The sequence below is a fragment of the Aythya ferina genome, assembly GCF_964211825.1.
Source record: "Aythya ferina genome assembly, chromosome: 4".
In the NCBI taxonomy this organism is placed as follows: Eukaryota; Metazoa; Chordata; class Aves; order Anseriformes; family Anatidae; genus Aythya; species Aythya ferina.
This window is the reverse complement of record NC_140300.1, coordinates 550288-567339: the sequence shown is the minus strand read 5'-3', so window position 1 is coordinate 567339 and position 17052 is coordinate 550288. Positions and strand designations below refer to the sequence as shown.

Genomic DNA, 17052 nt, shown 5'->3' with positions numbered 1-17052 from the left:
TTATTAAGGCAGACCGTTTGTCCGCAGCCACAGGATCTTCCTCTATCCCCGCAGTGAGCGGCTGGGAGAGGAGCTCCTCCGAGAGAGAAAAGGCTCGGGGTGCACCTAGGAGGTCCGCTCCACAGTCGATCCCTCAGCCGAACAGAGCCCTCCTGCCTGGCTCGCCAAACTGACGCACAGAAAAGACTCCACAACCACAGGGTTGTAAAGTAGGTACACTTTATTAATAGGTACACTTCATTAGTAGGTATACTTTATTGCAGTGCACCAGATGCACTTTTTGAGGGAAGCTATTCCCAATGCACCCAGCAGTTTGGGGACACCGGCACCGCTCTTCTCCTTGGCACGCTCCTGGCCATCCCCTTCTGGTCGTTCCACCGGCAGCAGCACCGGCGGTACTCCCTGGGGAACGCATCCAGCTCCCCCGGGCACAGGCAACTTGAAGCATCTGGTGCTGGATGAGCATCACCGGCCCAGCTCTGCCACTGCTCCCTGGACACGCCGGGCATTTCCCTGGTGCCGATCCCCGTCCCCAGCTGAGCCACCCCTGAGTTTCAGCAGACCGGCACAGCCCAGAAATGGTTCTTTTTAGCAAAACTGGGGCACTTGTGCAGCCAGAGAGCTGTCAGAGCCAGCCCTGTGGTGGCTCGGTCCCCCAGCTGAGCTGAAAAGCAGCGTGCTGGCGTGATAAATGATTGCTGCCGAGTGCAGCTTCCCAGGTGCTACGGGAGCACCTCGAGTTTATTTGCTTTGTTTCCCAGAGCTTGTGAAGAGCCCAACCTCACCACGTGCTGCATCCATCGGTGGCACTCAGCCCACAGGACGAGCCCGCACCCCCAGCATGCGGCGCAGCACCTGAGCTCAGGCAGGGCGAGGGGGCTGGTGGGCACGGGGCTGGTGGGCACGGGGCCGGCAGCAGGCGGGGAGCTGCTGGAGCTCATTCCCCAGCCGTACCCCATGGGTCACCTCCGGTGCCCACAGCTCTGCCCTCCCAGCCCGGGGCTGCCCGGTGCATGAGGCCGGGGAGCAGCAGGGGTGCGGGCACCCAGCCTGGCACAAGGCAGTGCCTCGTGCCCGGGGTGAGGGCACACACGGTGCATCAGGACACCGGGAGCCCCCGGTGCCAGACCCGGCAGCTGCTGGGAAATGCCCAGGAGAGGAGGGGAGGGAGCGGTGTTGGAGGCGCTGGGTTAGGAGGTGGCTGCCAGCAGCAGCCCCGGGTCACACAGAGCCTACAGAGGGGAGCAGGGGGTCGGCACCCGCAGTGCCCACGGCTCTGTGTGGGATGGGAACGGGGCTGGCCCCGAGCAGAGAGGTCCCCGCACACCAAACACTGACCCACAGCCTGGGAGGTGTCGGATGGGTGCTGCATTCAACGTGGGCCATAGCCGGTGACCTGGCTCACAGCAACGGTGGGGAAGGGCACAGCGGGACGCAGGGGCCTCAGGTCCCGCCTGGCCTCCCCCATCTCCTCCTCCTCCTCCTCGTGGTGTGCAGGGAGGCAGAGCCCATGCCTCTCGCCTTCTCCACGCCTGATGGTGACGCCGGGGGCCAGCCGGACGGCACCCAGCAAGGAGCCCAGCTCTGGGGGCTGGGGGCTGCTGGGCTGCCGGGCCCCCGGGGCGGGCGGCAGGAGCTGTGCCCCCCCCGCAGCTGCCAGCCCCAGGGGGGGCAGCGAGCTGCCCGGCCCCTTGCGCCGCACGGAGGGGCTCCGAGGCTCCCGGCTGTGCCGGCGGGCGGCTGGGGGACACGGCTGCCACTTGGCCTCCTCGCCTGGGTCCAGCACCTCCACCTGGGGCCGGATCCAGCGCCTGGTGGGGGCCAGCTGGGAGGTTCCCAGTGTGGTGCCGGGCTTACCACACGCCCTCGCCTTGCTGCGCGGGGGCCTCCCCGTCTGGATCTTCACCAGGGGTCTGCAGGAGAGAGGCAGCAGCAGCCCGTCCACGCTGACCTCTGCCGAGCTGCCAGCCTCCCTCTGTGCCAGGGGCTCCGGGCTCTTGAGGCCGGGCGAGGGCTTGGGCTTGGGCTGGTGCCGGGGCTGGCGGCGGGGCCGTGCCGCGGCAGGGCGGACTGGGGCTGGCTGTGGGGCTGGTCGTGGGGCTGGTCGTGGCGCTGGGCTGCAGGAGCTGCTGGATCTTCCCCTGGGTGGCTGGGGAGCGGTGAGCGCCCCGTCCTGCGGCAGAGGCGTGTGGGAAGGTGCTGGCACGCTGCGGGGTGCCGAGGAGGTGCACTCGGCCTCGGACAGGACGGTGTCGGTGCTGGAGACCTGGCCAGGACACAGGGGCAGCGCTGGGGCAGGGCACCCCCCCTGCACAGCAGCACAGCCCCAGCCACGGCCCCCATGTGCGGCACCTGCCCAGGAAGGGCAAAACTGGGGGCGCTTTGGGGGTGCTCAGCCTGGGCTGGCTGCGAGGGCTGCCCCCATGTCAGGGGGGGCTGCTCAGGTTGCACCGGGGCTGCTGCAGGCACTGGTCCCTCATCACCCACACAGCCCTGTGGCATCACATGGGGGATGCGGGGATGGGAACCGTTCCAACTCCCAAACGATGCCCTGAGCAGCCACAGCAAGCACCCAGACCCCTCCTGCCCCTCACCCAGATGTGGCCATGGCTGTGAGGACCCCCAGGGCTCAGCCCCAGCCAGCCGAGCTCCCCCCCAGACCCCACACACAGGAGGAAGGAAAACCCAGGGTGTGCGGGGCGCAGGAGGGGCCGGGGGGCTGTCACCTCTCTGTCCCCTGGGCGCGGGGACGGGTGCTCCTGCAGGACGGGAACCGAGCCCTGAGCCCAGGCGTCGATGGCGCAGGGTTCGGGCTCCTCGTCCTCCTGCCAGGCGCCACCTTCCAGCTCCGCGTCCCCCTCGTCCCGCGCCTGGAAGCGCCACTCGGCCACCTGCAGCACGGCGTCCCTCGCCTGGCTCACGGTGAAGGGCACGCGCTGCGAGCACAGGACCCGCCTCGGTGCCCGGTGCAGTGGCAAAGGGCAGCCGGGAGCGGGGCTCTCACGGGGACGCCTGGCAGCCCCCAGCCCCGCGGCCACCGGGCGAGGGGCCCACGGGGACGGCAGCCGCGGCGTCCCGCAGGCGGTGCGGGGCTGCCCACCTGCCGAGCCAGGTAGACGTGGAAGCACTCCTCCATCACGCGGCCCAGCAGCTCCTCCAGGGCGTCCCCCACGTCCCCGTCCCCTTCCTCAGCCGCCAGCAGCGCCAGCCACTGCGCCTCGCTCAGGCGCCCCGGGACGATGTCCGTGGGGACGGCGGCGGCCGTGGAGGGCCGGGACTTGTCCCCGCGCAGCCTGGAGGCGGCCACACGCTCGCGGGAGGCCATGCTCTGCACCGACACACCGCCAGCATTGTGGCCGTGCTGCCCGCGGCGCCGAGGAGGAGCCCGGCAGGGCTGGGGGCTCCCCGCTGCCGCCCGGCACCCCCTGGGCTGGCACCCCCGCACCCACCACACTCCCCAGTGCCCCCAGCACATCCCAGTGCCCCCAGCACATCCCATTCCCCCTAGCTCCTCCCGGTGCCTCCAGTGCATTCCAGTATCCCCAGCACTCCCCAGTGCCATCCAGCTCCTCCCAGTGCCCCTGGCACATCCCAGTGCCCCCCCCTACATCCCGGTGCCCCCCAGCCCCTCCTGGTGCCCCCAGCACATCCCAGTGCCCCAGTCTATCCCAGTGCCTCCCAGTTTCTCCCAGTGCCCCCAGCTCCTCCCAGTATACCCCAGCACATCCCAGTGCATTCCAGCTTCTCCCAGTGCCCCCAGTACATCCCAGTGCCCCTAGCTCCTCCTGGTGTCCCCAGTGCATCCCAGTGCCTCCTAGCACTCCCCAGTATCCCCCAGCACATCCCAGTGCCCCCAGTACATCCCGGTGCCCCCCAGCCCCTCCTGGCACCCCCAGCACATCCCGGTGCCCCAGTCTATCCCAGTCCCTCTCAGTTCCTCCCAGTGCCCCCAGCTCCTCCCAGCATACCCCAGCACATCCCAGTGCGTTCCAGCTTCTCCCAGTGCCCCCAGCACATCCTAGTGCCCCCAGTGCCCCCAGCCCCTCCCAGTGCCTCCCAGTGCCTCCCAGTTCCTCCCAGTGCCCCCAGCCCCCCCCAGTTCCCCGCCCCTCCCGGTGCCCCCATCCCACCCACCCCCCCCAGCGCACACCCACCCCACGTTACTCCCCCCTCCCCCATCCCGCGCCCCCCACCCGTGCCCACGGAGCCCCCCGGGACCCCCCCGTCCTCCCCCGCCCCCCCCACCCCTCTCCGAGGCGTCGCGGTCTCCATGGCGACGCGGCCCCGCCCCGCGGCGCGGCGGTGACGCCTCCCCGCGCGTGACGTCATCACGCGGCGCCGCCGTCTCCGTCTCCATGGCTGCGGCGGCGCGGGGCTGAGGCGGCACCGGGAGCACCGGGGGGGCACCGGGGGGGGGCTCCGGGATCACCGGGATGTACCGGCGGGACAGGAGCGTGCAGCTGGGCGGCAGCAGCTCGGCGCTGTACAACAACCTGAGCGTGCTGCGCCTGCCGCAGCGCCAGCTGGCCTGCTTCTGCGCCGTGCACGGCCCCGCCGTTAACGTGCTCAGCGCCGCCAACGACGGCCTGGGCGGCTCCCAGCGGCAGCTGCGCGCCCCACACGCCGCACCGGCAGCCGCCGCCGCCGCCGTCACGCAGGTGGGGCCGGCGGGGACGCCCCGGGCCCTCCCCCGGTCCCAGTCCCGGTCCCGGTCCCGGTCCCGCCCGGTGCCTGCCGCGGCGCTGTCCCGGTCCCGGTCCCGGTCCCGATCCCAGTCCCGGTCGCGATCCCGATCCCGGTCCCGGTCCCAATCCCGGTCCCTGTCCCTGTCCCTGTCCCGGTCCCGATTCTGATCCCGATCCCGGTCCCGGTCCCGGTCCCATCCCGGTCCCGGTCCCAATCCCGATCCCGGTCCCTGTCCCAATCCCGGTCCCGGTCCCGTTCCCTGTTTCCCATTCCCCTCCCGGCACCCCGAGGCGGGCGGCTCTCCCCGGTGATGCCCGGGCCTTGCCGCTCCCCCCCGCCCGGTGCCCGGTGTCCGGTGCCCGGTGCCGGCCGGGCAGAGGCAGGGCCCAGCCGGGGGGGGGGTGCTCTGGTACCGGGAGGAGGCGGCGGGGGGGAAGGAGCCTCCCAAGGAGCCTCCCAAGGGGCTCCGTGCGGGCCTGGGGGGTCACCGAGGTCAGAGCCCAGCGTGGCTGCGGGACGGGGCGGCCTTATTTTGGGGAGGGGGGGTTGAGGGGTCCTGCCCGCAGCCCCCTCCCCAGCCCCTGACTGCGCCGTGCTCCCTTGCAGGCCGCCTGGTGCGTGCTGCCGGCCCGCGTGCTGCTGGTGCTGACCTCGCAGAAAGGCGTCCAGGTGAGGCGGCTCCTGCGGGGTGGCCGGGGCCGGGGGTGGGCTGGGGGCAGCCGGGCTCCGGGGCCCGGGGCTGTGGGAGCAGCTCTCCCCGCGGCCAGCTCTCACCCCGCTGCTTTTTCTCTTCCCAGATGTATGAGTCGGATGGCTCCGTCATGGTTTACTGGCACGCGTTGGACATCACAGAGCAGCCGCCAGGTGAGTGCCGCAGGGGGAGCGCAGCAAAGGGCCCCCAGACCTCCCCGTGCTGCTCCTGGGGGTGTGGGATCAGGTGTTCCTGTTGGGCAGCCTGGTTCCTGCCGGCCTGGGACCCCAGCAGCATTGCTCCTGTGTCCAGGCAGGGCTGAGGCAGGCTAGAGCTACACGGCAGGTCAGTAGAAGGGTCTGGAGGAGGTTTTGCACCATCCTGACTCCTCTGTCCAGGCTTTGCGTGGGCCTAGGAAGGGTCGAGGGGCCCTGTGGCAACCACAGGACTGGGGATGACACCCAGCCGGGTGTTCCTGTGGGCTGCCACAGGCTGCAGCCAGCTCTTGGTTCCTTCCAGCACAAGCCGTGTTTGCCCGAGGGATCGCTGCAGCTGGAGAACGCTTCATCTGCGTGGGTGAGTGACCTGTGGCAGCCAGAGGGAGGAGGGCAAGGCAGGGACACGCCGGGTGGCCTTCATGGCCCCAGGGGGAACGGGGCGACGTGGGGGCAGCTGTGCCTGGCAGAGGGGTCGGTCTGCGCGGCCTCACACAGGCAGAGGGCTGGGGGGGAGTGGATCATGGCCGCGGGCACGGCAGGAGCTGGGGGCTCGGCCGTGGGACGCGTCCCCGCTGACACCTCCGGTCCGGTCCCCCCGCAGGGACGTCCTCCGGGATGGTGCTGGTGTTCGACATCCCCCACAAAGGGACCAACGTCACGGTGAGCGAGGTCCTGGAGGAGCACCGCCACGCCATCACCGACATCGCGGCGGAGCTGGGCCAGGCTCTGGTACGTGCGTGGCCACTGGGGCCAGAGGTGCTGCAGGGGCCCCGGCCGAGGGAGGGGGCGCTGGGGGCTGCCCGGGGCCTTTCCTGGTGTGTGGCACCGCAGCCAGCCCAGTCCCCGTGCAGGCTGTAGTGCAGCCGAGGCGGCTCCCCCTGCGGCACAGGGCACAGGCAGCTCTCACCTCCCTTCCTTCATCCAGGACGTTGGCTCCCGAGGCTGCCGTGGCACCGGGGGGGTCAGGACAGGTCCGGGTGAAGCCCTGGCTTGGGATGCCTCAGCCCCTGCTGCAGCCTGTACCCCAGCTGGCTGGCTCAGCGTGGCGTGCAGCAGAAGCAGATTGTGATCGGGAGTAGCCCCAAACGCTGTGTGTGCAGGCTGGCATTTCAGGGCTCTTCCTTCTGCTCAGACAGCTGGGAGCAGCCACCCCGTCAGCTGTCCCGGCTGTGCTGTCAGAGCCCAGCCAGTTCCTGCCTCTTCAGCTCCTCCATCTCCCCGTCTCTGAGCTGACCGAACCCCAGTCCCGGTCACCCAAAGTCTCAGAAACCAAACCGTGCAGAGGCAGAACCATCCTGACAGAGATGAGCTGAGGCCCTCCCGCAGGAAGGGTGGCTGTGGGCGTGTGAGTAATTGCCAGAGAATATCCTGTGATGCAGCGGGGTGCGTGCCAGAGCACACAGCAGCTATTGAAGCCCAAGGCCGGTCTGCCACACGAGCAGATGAGCAAAACCAGCCCTGAACAAACACACGCTGAACTCAGGCTCCCAGCGTGCGGGCGGGGAGCTGCTGGGGCAGACCCTCCCCAGGGCGGGGGGGCGCTGCCCTGGCACACCCCAACCCGGAGCAAGCCCAGGCGCCGAGCTGCCGGTGCAGAGCGCGGTTCTGCTCCCCGGGAGCGGGGGAGGCCGAGGGCAGCGCCAACGGGGCCGAGAGCTCCGCACCCGGGGCTGGCTGCAGGAGGTGCCTGAGGCCAGGAGCCTGCTTCCCCTCGCTAAATTCACCGAATGGACACAGGTGTCCTGTCCGAGCCGCCACCGACACCGCGGTGACCTTCCTGCTGCTGCACACAGATCCTCCTGAGCACAGAGCAGGCTGCAGCCAGGATGGGGCTTCCTCCACTTCAGTTCGTTCGGGTTGACATTTCTGCAGATGCACTAATTGGCTTCCTCATTACTGGCTGCACACTTCCCAACGAGGACGCTTTCAAACACTTTCTCTAATTAGGTACATTTAACTTGCTCTGCGCTTGGGACTCCCTTGAACAATTAACTGCTTAGAACTGGTTCCCAATTAGCCTGGATATGGAGCTTGTTTATGCGAAAGCTGCTCTCTCGTCTCTCATCTGTCTCTGGCTGACTTCTCTAACTCGCTGTGCTCGGACTTTGCTCTGTGGTTTGTTTGAAAGGCTTTCTAGCAAGCTTTGCACATGCAATCCGAGCTGCGTGTCGAGGTGAAGTCTGTTGTGACTCGAAAGCCGAGGGAGGAGATGTAGTGACTGTTCTCACAAATTTATCCCCTGTGTAATTAGCATTGCCAAACACCGACATGTTTCAACTGAAATGCCCGTGTACGATCACAGCCCAGCCTTCCTCGTTCACAGAATGTCAGCAGTTTCGGGGGGCAGCTGAGCTTTAAGCCTGTCCTGCTGCAGGCTCTGGCCCCGGTGCGCAGCAGCAGCAGCAGCTCGGTGCCTGGGGCCGCCCCGGGGGCACTGCTGACCCCACGTCCCTCCTGCAGGAGGGGGCTGGGGACCTGGTGACTGCCGACGACGCGGGGGCCCTGTGCATCTGGCGCTCTGGAGAGGAGTTCACTTTGCTCAACAAGATCCCAGCCTTGGGGTAAGCCGGAGCAGCGCGGCAGGATCCCCACAGCGAGGCGGTGCCGGACATCCCCGGCCGGACCCTTCCAGGCTCTTTTGTGGGACTGGGAGGGTGCTGGGGAGGACAGGAGGGGACCCCCAGCCCCGGTGTGCGGGTGTGCAGCCGGGAGGGGAGGAGGTGACGCGTGCCCCTGTGCCCAGCTGCACCTGCTCCTCCGTGAAGCTCTGGAACGGGGTCGTTGCTGCTGGCTATGGCAACGGGCAGATTCGGCTGTACGAGGCAGCGACGGGCGTCCTGCGAGCAGAGGTCAACGCTCACGCTCGCTGGATCTACGCCCTGGACCTGGCGCCACTGACGGGAAAGGTGAGGGGGAAGCTGCCCGCAGCGGGCACCCGGCCTGCTGGAGCAGGGGCTGCTCAGCACCGTCACGCTGTGCTGCGCCCCTCTGGTGTCCTGGTCCCCACGGCCCCTCTGCTGTTTCCCTCCGCAGCTGCTCTCGGGGGCTGAGGACTCCTTCGTTCACGTCTGGAAGCTCAGCAGGAACCCAGACACCGACGATGTCGAGGTGAGGCCTGGGACACGGACACCCAGCAGGGAACCTGGAGCTGGGGTGGGTCCCTGCGGGGTGTTGCTGCCCCAGTGGGCCCGTGGGTCGGTGCTGCTGGGTCACGCAGCCTCCCGCGAGGTGCTGCTGCTGCTGGGGGCTGCGGAGCTGAGCTGCTGGCTGGAAGCCTCCTGGGCCCAGCCTGAGCTGCTGCGCGGTGGCCCAGCGCTGTTCCCTCTGGGCGTGATCCTGAGTCCTGCCCTCGAGCGGTGGGGCTGTGAGAAAAGAAAGGTTCTTGTGCCCCTGAGCTGGGGAGCGCTGGTGTGGCCGCACTGCTCCGAGCTGATGCTCCTGCAGGCAGGTGTGGGGCTGGGGCAGTGCTGGCTGTGCTCAGCTCCTGGTGCCGCTCACGCTGGCTCCTCGTCCCGCTGCAGATCGAGCACTGCCACGCCGAGTGTGTGACTGACACCCAGATCTGCGGCGCCCGTTTCTGCGACCCCGAGGGCTGCTCCTTCGCCGTGACCGGCTACGACCTCAGCGAGATCTTCCGCTACAGCCAGGTGTAGGCTGCGAGCGGCGCCCTCGGGCCCGAGCCAGGCCACCAGGCACCCCCCAGCCCAGCGCTGTGCCCCAGCGGGGTGGCAATCAGTGCAGAGGTGGAGCTGAAGGGGGCTCCTGTCACTCCCAAAGCAAACCTGCCCTCAGCGAGGCACGGCCGTGCATGGGGAACATCAACTCCAAGCTGTTCTGGCTCAGTGGGACCCAGCTGCACGGCGCTGTGGGTCCCTGAGCCGAAAGCTGCCCCCCCCCGCCCCCTCCTGAGCCCCCCCGGGAGGGCAGGAGGCAGCAGGGCTGATGTGTCTGAGCAGCGGCTGCCTCCACGCAGGCTCTGGTAGCAGCAGTGGTGGGGAGGAGCAGAACCGGCTCCCCTCTTCCCCGCGGCACCTCTGCTTCAAACAGGAGAGGATCCAGGGCGAACCTGCCCTGCACGCTGCTCCGGCCGGGAGGGCTGCGGGAGCCGCTCCCTGCGGGGGGGGCCGCACCCACGGGTGCTGCAGCGTGGGCCGCCCTGCCTCGGGGCAGCATGGACGGGCTGGGGCGAGGAGCCTCCGCGCCCTGCCAGCCGCCCCGGGCACGGCCGCGTCCCAGCGGGACCCCGGCTGGCAGCCAGCAGTGCGGGGCCGCAGCTGCGCTCCTGGGCTGGAAAAAGCAGAGGCGGCCGCACTGCGCTCTTCCAGGCCAGCTGAGCGCCCCAGGGACAGGCTGCGAGGTCACCCAGCCGAGCCGTGGCGCTGCGTGCCAGCAGGCTGTCCCCCTGCTCCAGCCCCCAGCCTCAGCCCAGCTCCCTGCTGGCTTTGACCCTGCCCCAGATTGGGGGTGCTGGAAGGGGGCACAGGCCGTGCTGGGGCTCCCCCCATGTTCCCAGTGCGTCCCCCTCTGCGTCCAGGGCAGGGCTCGGCCCTGTCCCAGCAGTCGCTGTCCCCCTGGTCCTTGTCCCTGTCCCAGTCCCTCTCTGCTGGCTGCTGTTCCCAGGGCCCTGCAGGGGCAGGGGGGCCCCATGTGCGGGGGGGCCCTGCCCGGGCCAGGCCCTGTCCTCAGCAGGCAGGGAAGGAGCTTCCCGCAGCTCCCGGATCCGGCTCGGCCCCGCAGGAGCTTCCTGCAGCTCCTGGCAGCAGCAGGGTCCAGCCCTGGGAAAGGCAGCCCCAGCCCCAGCCCCAGCCCCTGCTGCTGCGCTGGGGGAGAGCCACGCTGCGGGCAGGGGGCCCGCTGCCCACGCACTGCTCTGCCCCCAGCTGCGGGCCACAGCCCCTGGCCCCCATCGTGCCCCTTTCCCAGCACCTCTAAGCCCAAGTATCACACCCCCCTGCTGTACCCCCTGCTCATGCTGCACCCCCATGTGCTGCCCCCCCGGCTATGGGTCAGGACTCCACACCCTGCCCTGTCCCCCCAGCCCCGTACCTCCCCCACAATAAACGCACCTGAACCGAGCCCCCCGCGTCTGCTCCTTGCTGTGGGACCCTGAGCAGGAGCGGGAGCCCCGTCCCGTTACAAAAGGTTTTATTAAAGGTTAAAACTCGGCGCGGCAAAGCGCGGCGCCCCACTCACAGTGGTTGGGAAGGCGAAGGTACAAAGAGCCCTTGAGGCGGGCGCAGGCGCCCGGGAGGTTGTGCTGGGTCGGGGCGAGCGGAGTAGAAAAGTGTACAAAGGGTTGTGCAGCGCAGGGACACCGGGACGGGGACGTCGGCCCCGCCGGGACGTGTCCAAGGCACAGAGATGACCGGGGTGAGCCGGGGCGCCCTCGGCGGGCAGGGGCAGCTCCTGTGGCACACGCAGCCCCCGCGGCCCCTCCGCCCTCCCGCCCCGTGCCCCGCTCACAGCTTGGCCCCCACCTCCGCTGAGGCAGAGGAAGGGGGGAAAAAACAGCACCAGAGAGCCCGGCCGGGGAGCCCCAGCCCGGGGAGCCAGCACCCTCCCGCGGGGCCCTGGCAGGGGAGGGGGCAGCAGAGCCCCCAGCCCCACAATACTGCTCGGTCAGAGGTAGCACCAGCGCCGGCCGGGGTGGGGGGGGGCCCTGCCCGGCTTGGCACGCCGCCGCCCCAGGGAAAGGCACCGCGAGGCGGCGGCGGGGGGGGAATGGGGCCGTAAACCAGAGCGGCGGTGGCAGCGAGCGCCTGTAAACCAGCCTGGGGACGGGGGTGTAAACAGGCAGCCCCCAGGGCCTGCAGCGGCCGCAGCCCCGGGGCAGGGGGGGCAGAGAGGGGAGCCCCCCGCCCTGTGCCAGCCGGGGCGCGGCCGTGCCCCCTGCCCCGGGGGTGCGTCACGGCCGTGCCCCTCGTGCCCCTCGCTTCAGGAGACGTGGGGCGAGGGGCGCCAGAAGCACCACTTGCTGCGGGTGTGCTGCTTGCGCTGCAGCTGCTCCTCGCGATCCCGCTCCTTCTTGGAGCGCAGGTACAGGTCCTCCTCCTTCAGGTACCACACCGGCGGCCAGCGGTGCCGCTCAAAGTGCGCCTGGTTCTCTGCGGGGACGGCGGCGTGTCACGGCACAGCCGGACCCGGCACAACCGGGGCCATCCCTGCCCGGCCCCCATCAGCCTACCTGGGGACATGAACTTCATCTCCCGGGGGAAGCGGCGGCAGACGCTGTTGTAGTTGGTGCAGATGTAGTGCAGGCACCAGGCGGCCAGCTGCCGGGCGTTGTGGAACTGCAGGCAGGGGATGGGGGAGCCAGGGCTGGGGATTCACAGCCCGGAGCCCGCCCTGGGGCTTTGTGTCCCAAAACAGCCCCCACCCTGTGCCCCCCACCCTGTGTACCTGCGTCATCTCCAGGTAGATGATCACCTGCTCGTCGATCTCCACCTGCTGCATGAAGGCTCGGAGCAGCTCGTCCACGGCGTACTGCTCTGGGGGCAGGGAGGGGGGCCGTGAGCGCCGGGGGACGCGGTGCAGCCATGCGGCGGGGTTACGCCGGGCTCGTCGGGCTCTTACATAAGGGCCCCGCTAATGACACCCCGGGGCTGCATCGATCCCGTCCCCATGGCTCCGTAATCGTATTGGCAGCCGACGTCAGCGGGGCGCGGGGGGGCTCACCTGTGAGTGCCTGCAGCCGGGGCAGGCAGAGGCGGTTGGTAAGGATGAGGAGCTCCATGGCATCCAGGTCGGGCGTGGGGGTGAAGACGCCGGTGTAGAGGAAGTCGAGGACGGCGCGCAGGCAGGCGCAGTTGGTGCCCGGCAGGGAGACCTGGAGGGACAGGGGTTTGGGGGCCAGTCGCTGGCGGTGGGGTGGGCGCTGCAGCAAGGACGGACCCTGCCCCGCCACCGGCATCGCCTGCCCCACCATGGGGACACCATGGGCGCAGCTGGGCCCCGTGTGCCCCGTGCCAGCACAGCCACAGCCCCACGACAGCCTCAAGGTCCCCCCCCACCATCCCCATGCCCTCACCTCGGCAGCGTAGCTCTCCCGGAAAGCCCCCCGGAACATGGCCATCATCCAGTCGCAGCCGGCAATCAGCAGGGGCTTGTGCGCCGGCACGGTCCCGTCGTCCACACGAAAAACCACGTCTGGGGTGGCACAGGGACAGGCTCAGCACGGGGCAGGCACCCCTTGGCCATCCCCATCCCTGCTGGTGCAGGGACGTGAGCCCCACGCACCGCAGCCAGCCCAGCACAGGGACAGCAGCACAGCCACACAGGTGCCAGGGGTGGCATGGGGAGGGGATGAGGGCTCTGGGAGCGCAGCCCAGCGTGGCCCTGGTGGAGGGGCAGTGCTCAGGGTGGCCAGGAGCCCAGGTCCATGCATGGCCCAGAGGGAGCCAAATGACCCAGACGGAGGGGAGGGAGCCCGTGTGATGTCCCCAGCAGGGCACCGCCACCCCTCGCCCCCTGTACCTGCGAAGACCCCCTTCCCCAGGCACTCCTTGATGCGGTTGGCACGGCGGACGTGGAAGGCCTTGGTGATCTCCTGGTTCATGAAGCTCTCCTTGTTGAGCACGTTGGCCACCATCATGCGCAGGTCGAAGACCTCCAGCAGCTCGGCGATGGTGGCCACCTGCATCAGGTCCCCGCGGGCCTGGTCCAGCCGCCCGGTGTAGAGGTACTCCAGCACGGCGCGGAAGGGCTCCGCCTGCACCAGCCGGTCCATGCACACCACCGTCATCCGCTTCTCCCGCCCCGCCACCGGGTCCTCCACCAGCTCCCAGCGCATGCTGACGAAGCCGCGGCCCCACGCCGACAGGTCACGGGCACCGGGCACCGCGCCGTCCCCCGCCGCCGGCCGCAGGGCGTCGTCGCTCTGCGAGGTCCGCAGCGGGGCGCGCGCCCCCTCGCCCAGCGCCCCCCGCTCCCCGTCCAGGCTGCGGGCGCGGGCGGCCGGCTCCTTGGCCGCCCCCCGCGGCCCCTCCAGGGTGAAGAGGTCGTAGAACTTGGAGCAGGAGGTGGCCAGGTAGACGCGGTGGGCGAAGACCTGCTGGCCGCCCTGCAGCTGGAAGACGACGTCGGCGCAGAGCGGGGTGCAGAAGAGGGCGGCGGGGCCCCAGCCGCGGCTGGCCGGCGGGTCGGGGATGTGGATGACGGGCGGCGGGGGCTTGGGGGGCAGGAAGGGGGCCTGCAGCAGCGGCCGCTGCATCTTCTTCAGGTGGGACTTCCAGAACTGCAGGTGGCGGCGGGAGATGAGGGCGGCCCGGATGGCGTTGTCGAAGACGTCCTTGATGCCGAACTGGGCCACCACGCTGGTCTCGTAGTAGGGCACGCCCAGCTCCTTGGCCACCTCGTGGCCCCGCTCCGGGGGCAGGATGTCCGTGGGCTTGATGGGCCTGGGGGCGCAGAGCGGGGCCGTGTCACCGCATGGGGGGGCCCCGGACCCCAACCCCGACCCCCCGCCCGCCCGCCGGGCGCAGCCTCACTTGGCCAGGGGGCGCCGGGCGCGGTTGACGGCCTCCAGGTCGGCGTAGCGCAGGTCCAGCTGGCAGCCCACCAGGATGATGGGCGTCCGCGGGCAGAAGTGTTTGATCTCGGGGTACCACATGGTCTTCACGTGGCGCAGGGAGTTGGGGTTGGCCAGCGAGAAGCAGAGCACGACCACATCCGACCTGCGGCGAGGAGGAGGAGGAGGAGGGGGAGGAAGGGGGTCAGCGCAGCCCTGTCCTGGCACAACCCGCAGGCGCCACGTGCACCGGCGGCTGCAGGGAGATGCCCACCAACAGCAGCCGGGACAGGGGCAGAGCAGGCGCAGGGGACCCGAGCCCCGTCCCGTGCCCATTGTGGGGCCGGACCCCTGTGGGAAGGGACCCTCAGGGCGGCCGGGAGCAGCCGCGTGGCCGCCAGGCCGGGTTTGTTTTTAGTCCGTGCCTTCCGAGACGTGACCAGGAGCCGCGTTTGGAGCTGGGCCCGTGCCGGGGACCAAGATAGACGCCGTCCTCCCGCCCCCCCGGGCCCCCGGCCAGCACGGGAGCTGCAGCTCAGCCGGCACCCACTGCCCTGCGGGGAAGGGGACGGCAGGGTGGCGGCACTGGGTGCCCTCTGGGCACCCTGGGCTGTGCCCCCTCACCCGGGGGTGCCCCCATTCCCACCGGGCGTCCCTGCCCCCCCACACGGAGGGGAGCTCAGAGCTCACCAAGCCAAGCTGGCGCGCTGCGGCGGGGCGATAAGAGCCTGGACGTGCCAGAGGCCACGGGGAAGGGGTTGTTTACAGCCCAGCCACTTGGCATGGGGGGGGGGCATGAGGGGGCGGGGGCTGTTACCCTCTCGGCCACAGCCACGGTCACAGCCACGGCCACGGGGATCTCCGGGTGCCAGGACGGGCTCAGCCGCACGGCACCGGGGCTCAATGCCTGCTCTCAGCCACAGCCAGGGACCCCCGGGTCCTGCCCCGGGACCCCATGGCCGTGCAGCCCCGGGTGTGGTGGGTCCCGTGTGTCCCAAATACCCCCCGGAGCCCCCCGGTGCTGCCGCTGCCTGCGGGGACACCCCGGGCACCCAGAGCTGCCCCCGGAGCCGGTGCCTGCCCGGTCCCTGCGGTCACGGTGCCCCCGGGGCTGCAACCGGACACCGGAGGGGGGTGGGAGGTGTGTGGGGGGGCAGACCTCTCCCACCCCCCCCGCATCCCGCCCGGCCGCGGGTCGGCTCCCGGGGGGGGGGGGTCCCTCGGGCTCGGCGCCCCCCGCCCGCCGCCGGGGCTCGGAGCGGGACCGCGCCCCCCGCGCCGCCCCCCCCCACCTGCCGTAGGCGAAGCGCCGGTCCTTGTGGTGGTCCCCGAAGGTGTCCCAGAGCCGCAGCGACACGCTCACCTCGTCCACCACGTCCCGGGAGCGCTCCAGCACCTGCGGGGGCGGCGGTCAGCGGCTGCCCGGTGTGGGGGGGGGGGCTCAGGGGGCTCCCCCCCGGGGTCCGGGGCCGCCCCCCCCTCACCCCCCCTGTCCCCCCGGTGCCCCCGCACCTCCTGGCAGACGCGGTACTGGTCGATGGCCCACACGGTGGGCACGTGCGTGGCCAGCAGCTGGTACTGGCTGAGGGTGGCGTTGCAGGCGCGGGCGCAGATGAGCCGGGTCTTGCCCACGGCGTTGTCGCCCACCACCACGCACTTGATGGTCTCGACGTTGGGCCGCTCGTAGTCCACGTCCAGGTCCATGGGGCCCCCGCTCAGCGCCGCGCCCCGCGCCGCCCCCCGCCCATCCCGCGCCGCCGCCGCCGCCGCCGCCGCCGCCGCCGCCGCCCGGGCCCGTTACCCCGCCCGCCCCGCCCCTCCCCGCCCCGCCCCGCCCCGCAGCCAATCCGCGCCCGCCCCGCCGCTCCGAGCCCCGCCCCGCCGGCCACGCCCCGCGCCCGCCGCCAACCCGCGCCGGCCACGCCCCGCCAGGCCACGCCCCCTCGCATTTCCCCCCCCCGCCGCCAATCCGCGCCCGCCCCGCCGCGGCCCCGCCCGCGCGCGGACAAAGGAGCGCCGCCAGGGGGCGCCGCGCCCACGTGACCGCCCCCCGCCCCCGCGCTCCTCGCGGCCGGCGGCGTGTGCGGCCAAGCCCCCGGTGGGCGGGGCCCTGCTGGAGGGTCACGCCCCCTGGTGGGCGGGGTTATGCGTGGAAGCCACGCCCTTCCCCTCGCCACGCCCACCCGCCGAGCGCCGACGGGGGGGACGGCGGAGACACCGGGAGAGGGGGCACGGAGCGACAGCGGGGCCGCGAGGGGCACCGGCGGTGAAAGGGACAGCAGGGACAGCAGCAGCACCGGTGGCACCAGTGGCACGACCAGCACCAGTAGCACCAGTGAAACCAGCAGCATGAGTGGCACCAGTGACACTAGTGACACCAGTGGCACCACTGGCACCAGTGACACCAGCAGCACCAGTGGCACCAGTGGCACCACCAGCACCAGTGTCTCCAGTGACACCAGCAGCACAAATGGCACCAGTGAAACCAGTGACACCAGTGGAACCACCAGCACCAGTGACACCAGCAGCACCAGTGGCACCAGTGAAACCAGTGGCACCAGTGACACCAGTGGCACCAGTGGCCCAGCACAGCCAGCACACGCCTGGCACAGCAGAACACCAGGGACACAGGGGTGCTCCAGCATTCACAGTGCCACCAGCAAGCTCCAGTACAAACCAGTGACGCTGTGGGCCTCCAGGCCTGCCCGCTGTCCCGCCGTCCCGCTGTCCCTGCCCCCACAGCCCTGCCGGAGCCCCGCGGTGCCCACAACTCTCCTGCCCCAGCACCTCGGGGTGCTGGTGCTGCACCAGGCCCTGTGGGCACACCGTTCCCTGCCGCCCGGGTACCCCCCACTGCCAGAGCTCTCCCTGTCCCCGGCTGCCTCCTGTGGGTCCCCGGGGGCTCGGGGCTGTCCCCCGGGACTGGGTACCGCTGTGGGCTGATGGCCCAG

At 70.6% G+C, this 17052-nt stretch overlaps 3 protein-coding genes across 5 annotated transcripts; 1 reads left to right on the top strand and 2 right to left on the bottom strand.

Moving 5' to 3' along the window:
• Positions 1–712: 712 nt before the first annotated feature.
• LOC311436664 (uncharacterized protein C2orf81 homolog) lies at positions 713–4267 on the bottom strand. Of its 3 annotated transcripts, none has more exons than XM_084519022.1 (4): positions 4246–4267; positions 3101–3328; positions 2727–2936; positions 713–2266 (listed from the first exon to the last, which is right to left on the bottom strand). In XM_084519022.1, the coding sequence occupies exons 2-4, from the start codon at positions 3323–3325 to the stop codon at positions 1373–1375; spliced, it is 1329 nt and encodes a 442-aa protein (XP_084375148.1). In that variant the 5' UTR covers positions 3326–3328; positions 4246–4267; the 3' UTR covers positions 713–1372. The 3 variants fall into 3 exon arrangements, with proteins under 3 accessions (XP_084375148.1, XP_084375147.1, XP_084375146.1); XM_084519021.1 differs by lacking the exon at positions 4246–4267 and having other exon boundaries at positions 713–1232; positions 1339–2266; positions 3101–3496; XM_084519020.1 differs by lacking the exon at positions 4246–4267 and having other exon boundaries at positions 3101–3496.
• A 99-nt stretch (positions 4268–4366) lies between these two features.
• WDR54 (WD repeat domain 54) lies at positions 4367–10670 on the top strand. Its single transcript, XM_084516392.1, has 9 exons — positions 4367–4658; positions 5293–5355; positions 5484–5550; positions 5897–5953; positions 6197–6324; positions 8056–8156; positions 8339–8501; positions 8629–8703; positions 9117–10670. Exons 1-9 carry the CDS (start codon positions 4434–4436, stop codon positions 9246–9248), a joined length of 1011 nt encoding a protein of 336 aa, XP_084372518.1. The 5' UTR covers positions 4367–4433; the 3' UTR covers positions 9249–10670.
• Positions 10671–10723: 53 nt separating this feature from the next.
• LOC311435425 (rho-related BTB domain-containing protein 2-like) lies at positions 10724–15845 on the bottom strand. Its single transcript, XM_084516365.1, has 9 exons — positions 15614–15845; positions 15394–15497; positions 14082–14267; positions 13069–13991; positions 12623–12741; positions 12271–12421; positions 11995–12083; positions 11780–11885; positions 10724–11699 (listed from the first exon to the last, which is right to left on the bottom strand). The coding sequence occupies exons 1-9, from the start codon at positions 15803–15805 to the stop codon at positions 11530–11532; spliced, it is 2040 nt and encodes a 679-aa protein (XP_084372491.1). The 5' UTR covers positions 15806–15845; the 3' UTR covers positions 10724–11529.
• Positions 15846–17052: the final 1207 nt, after the last annotated feature.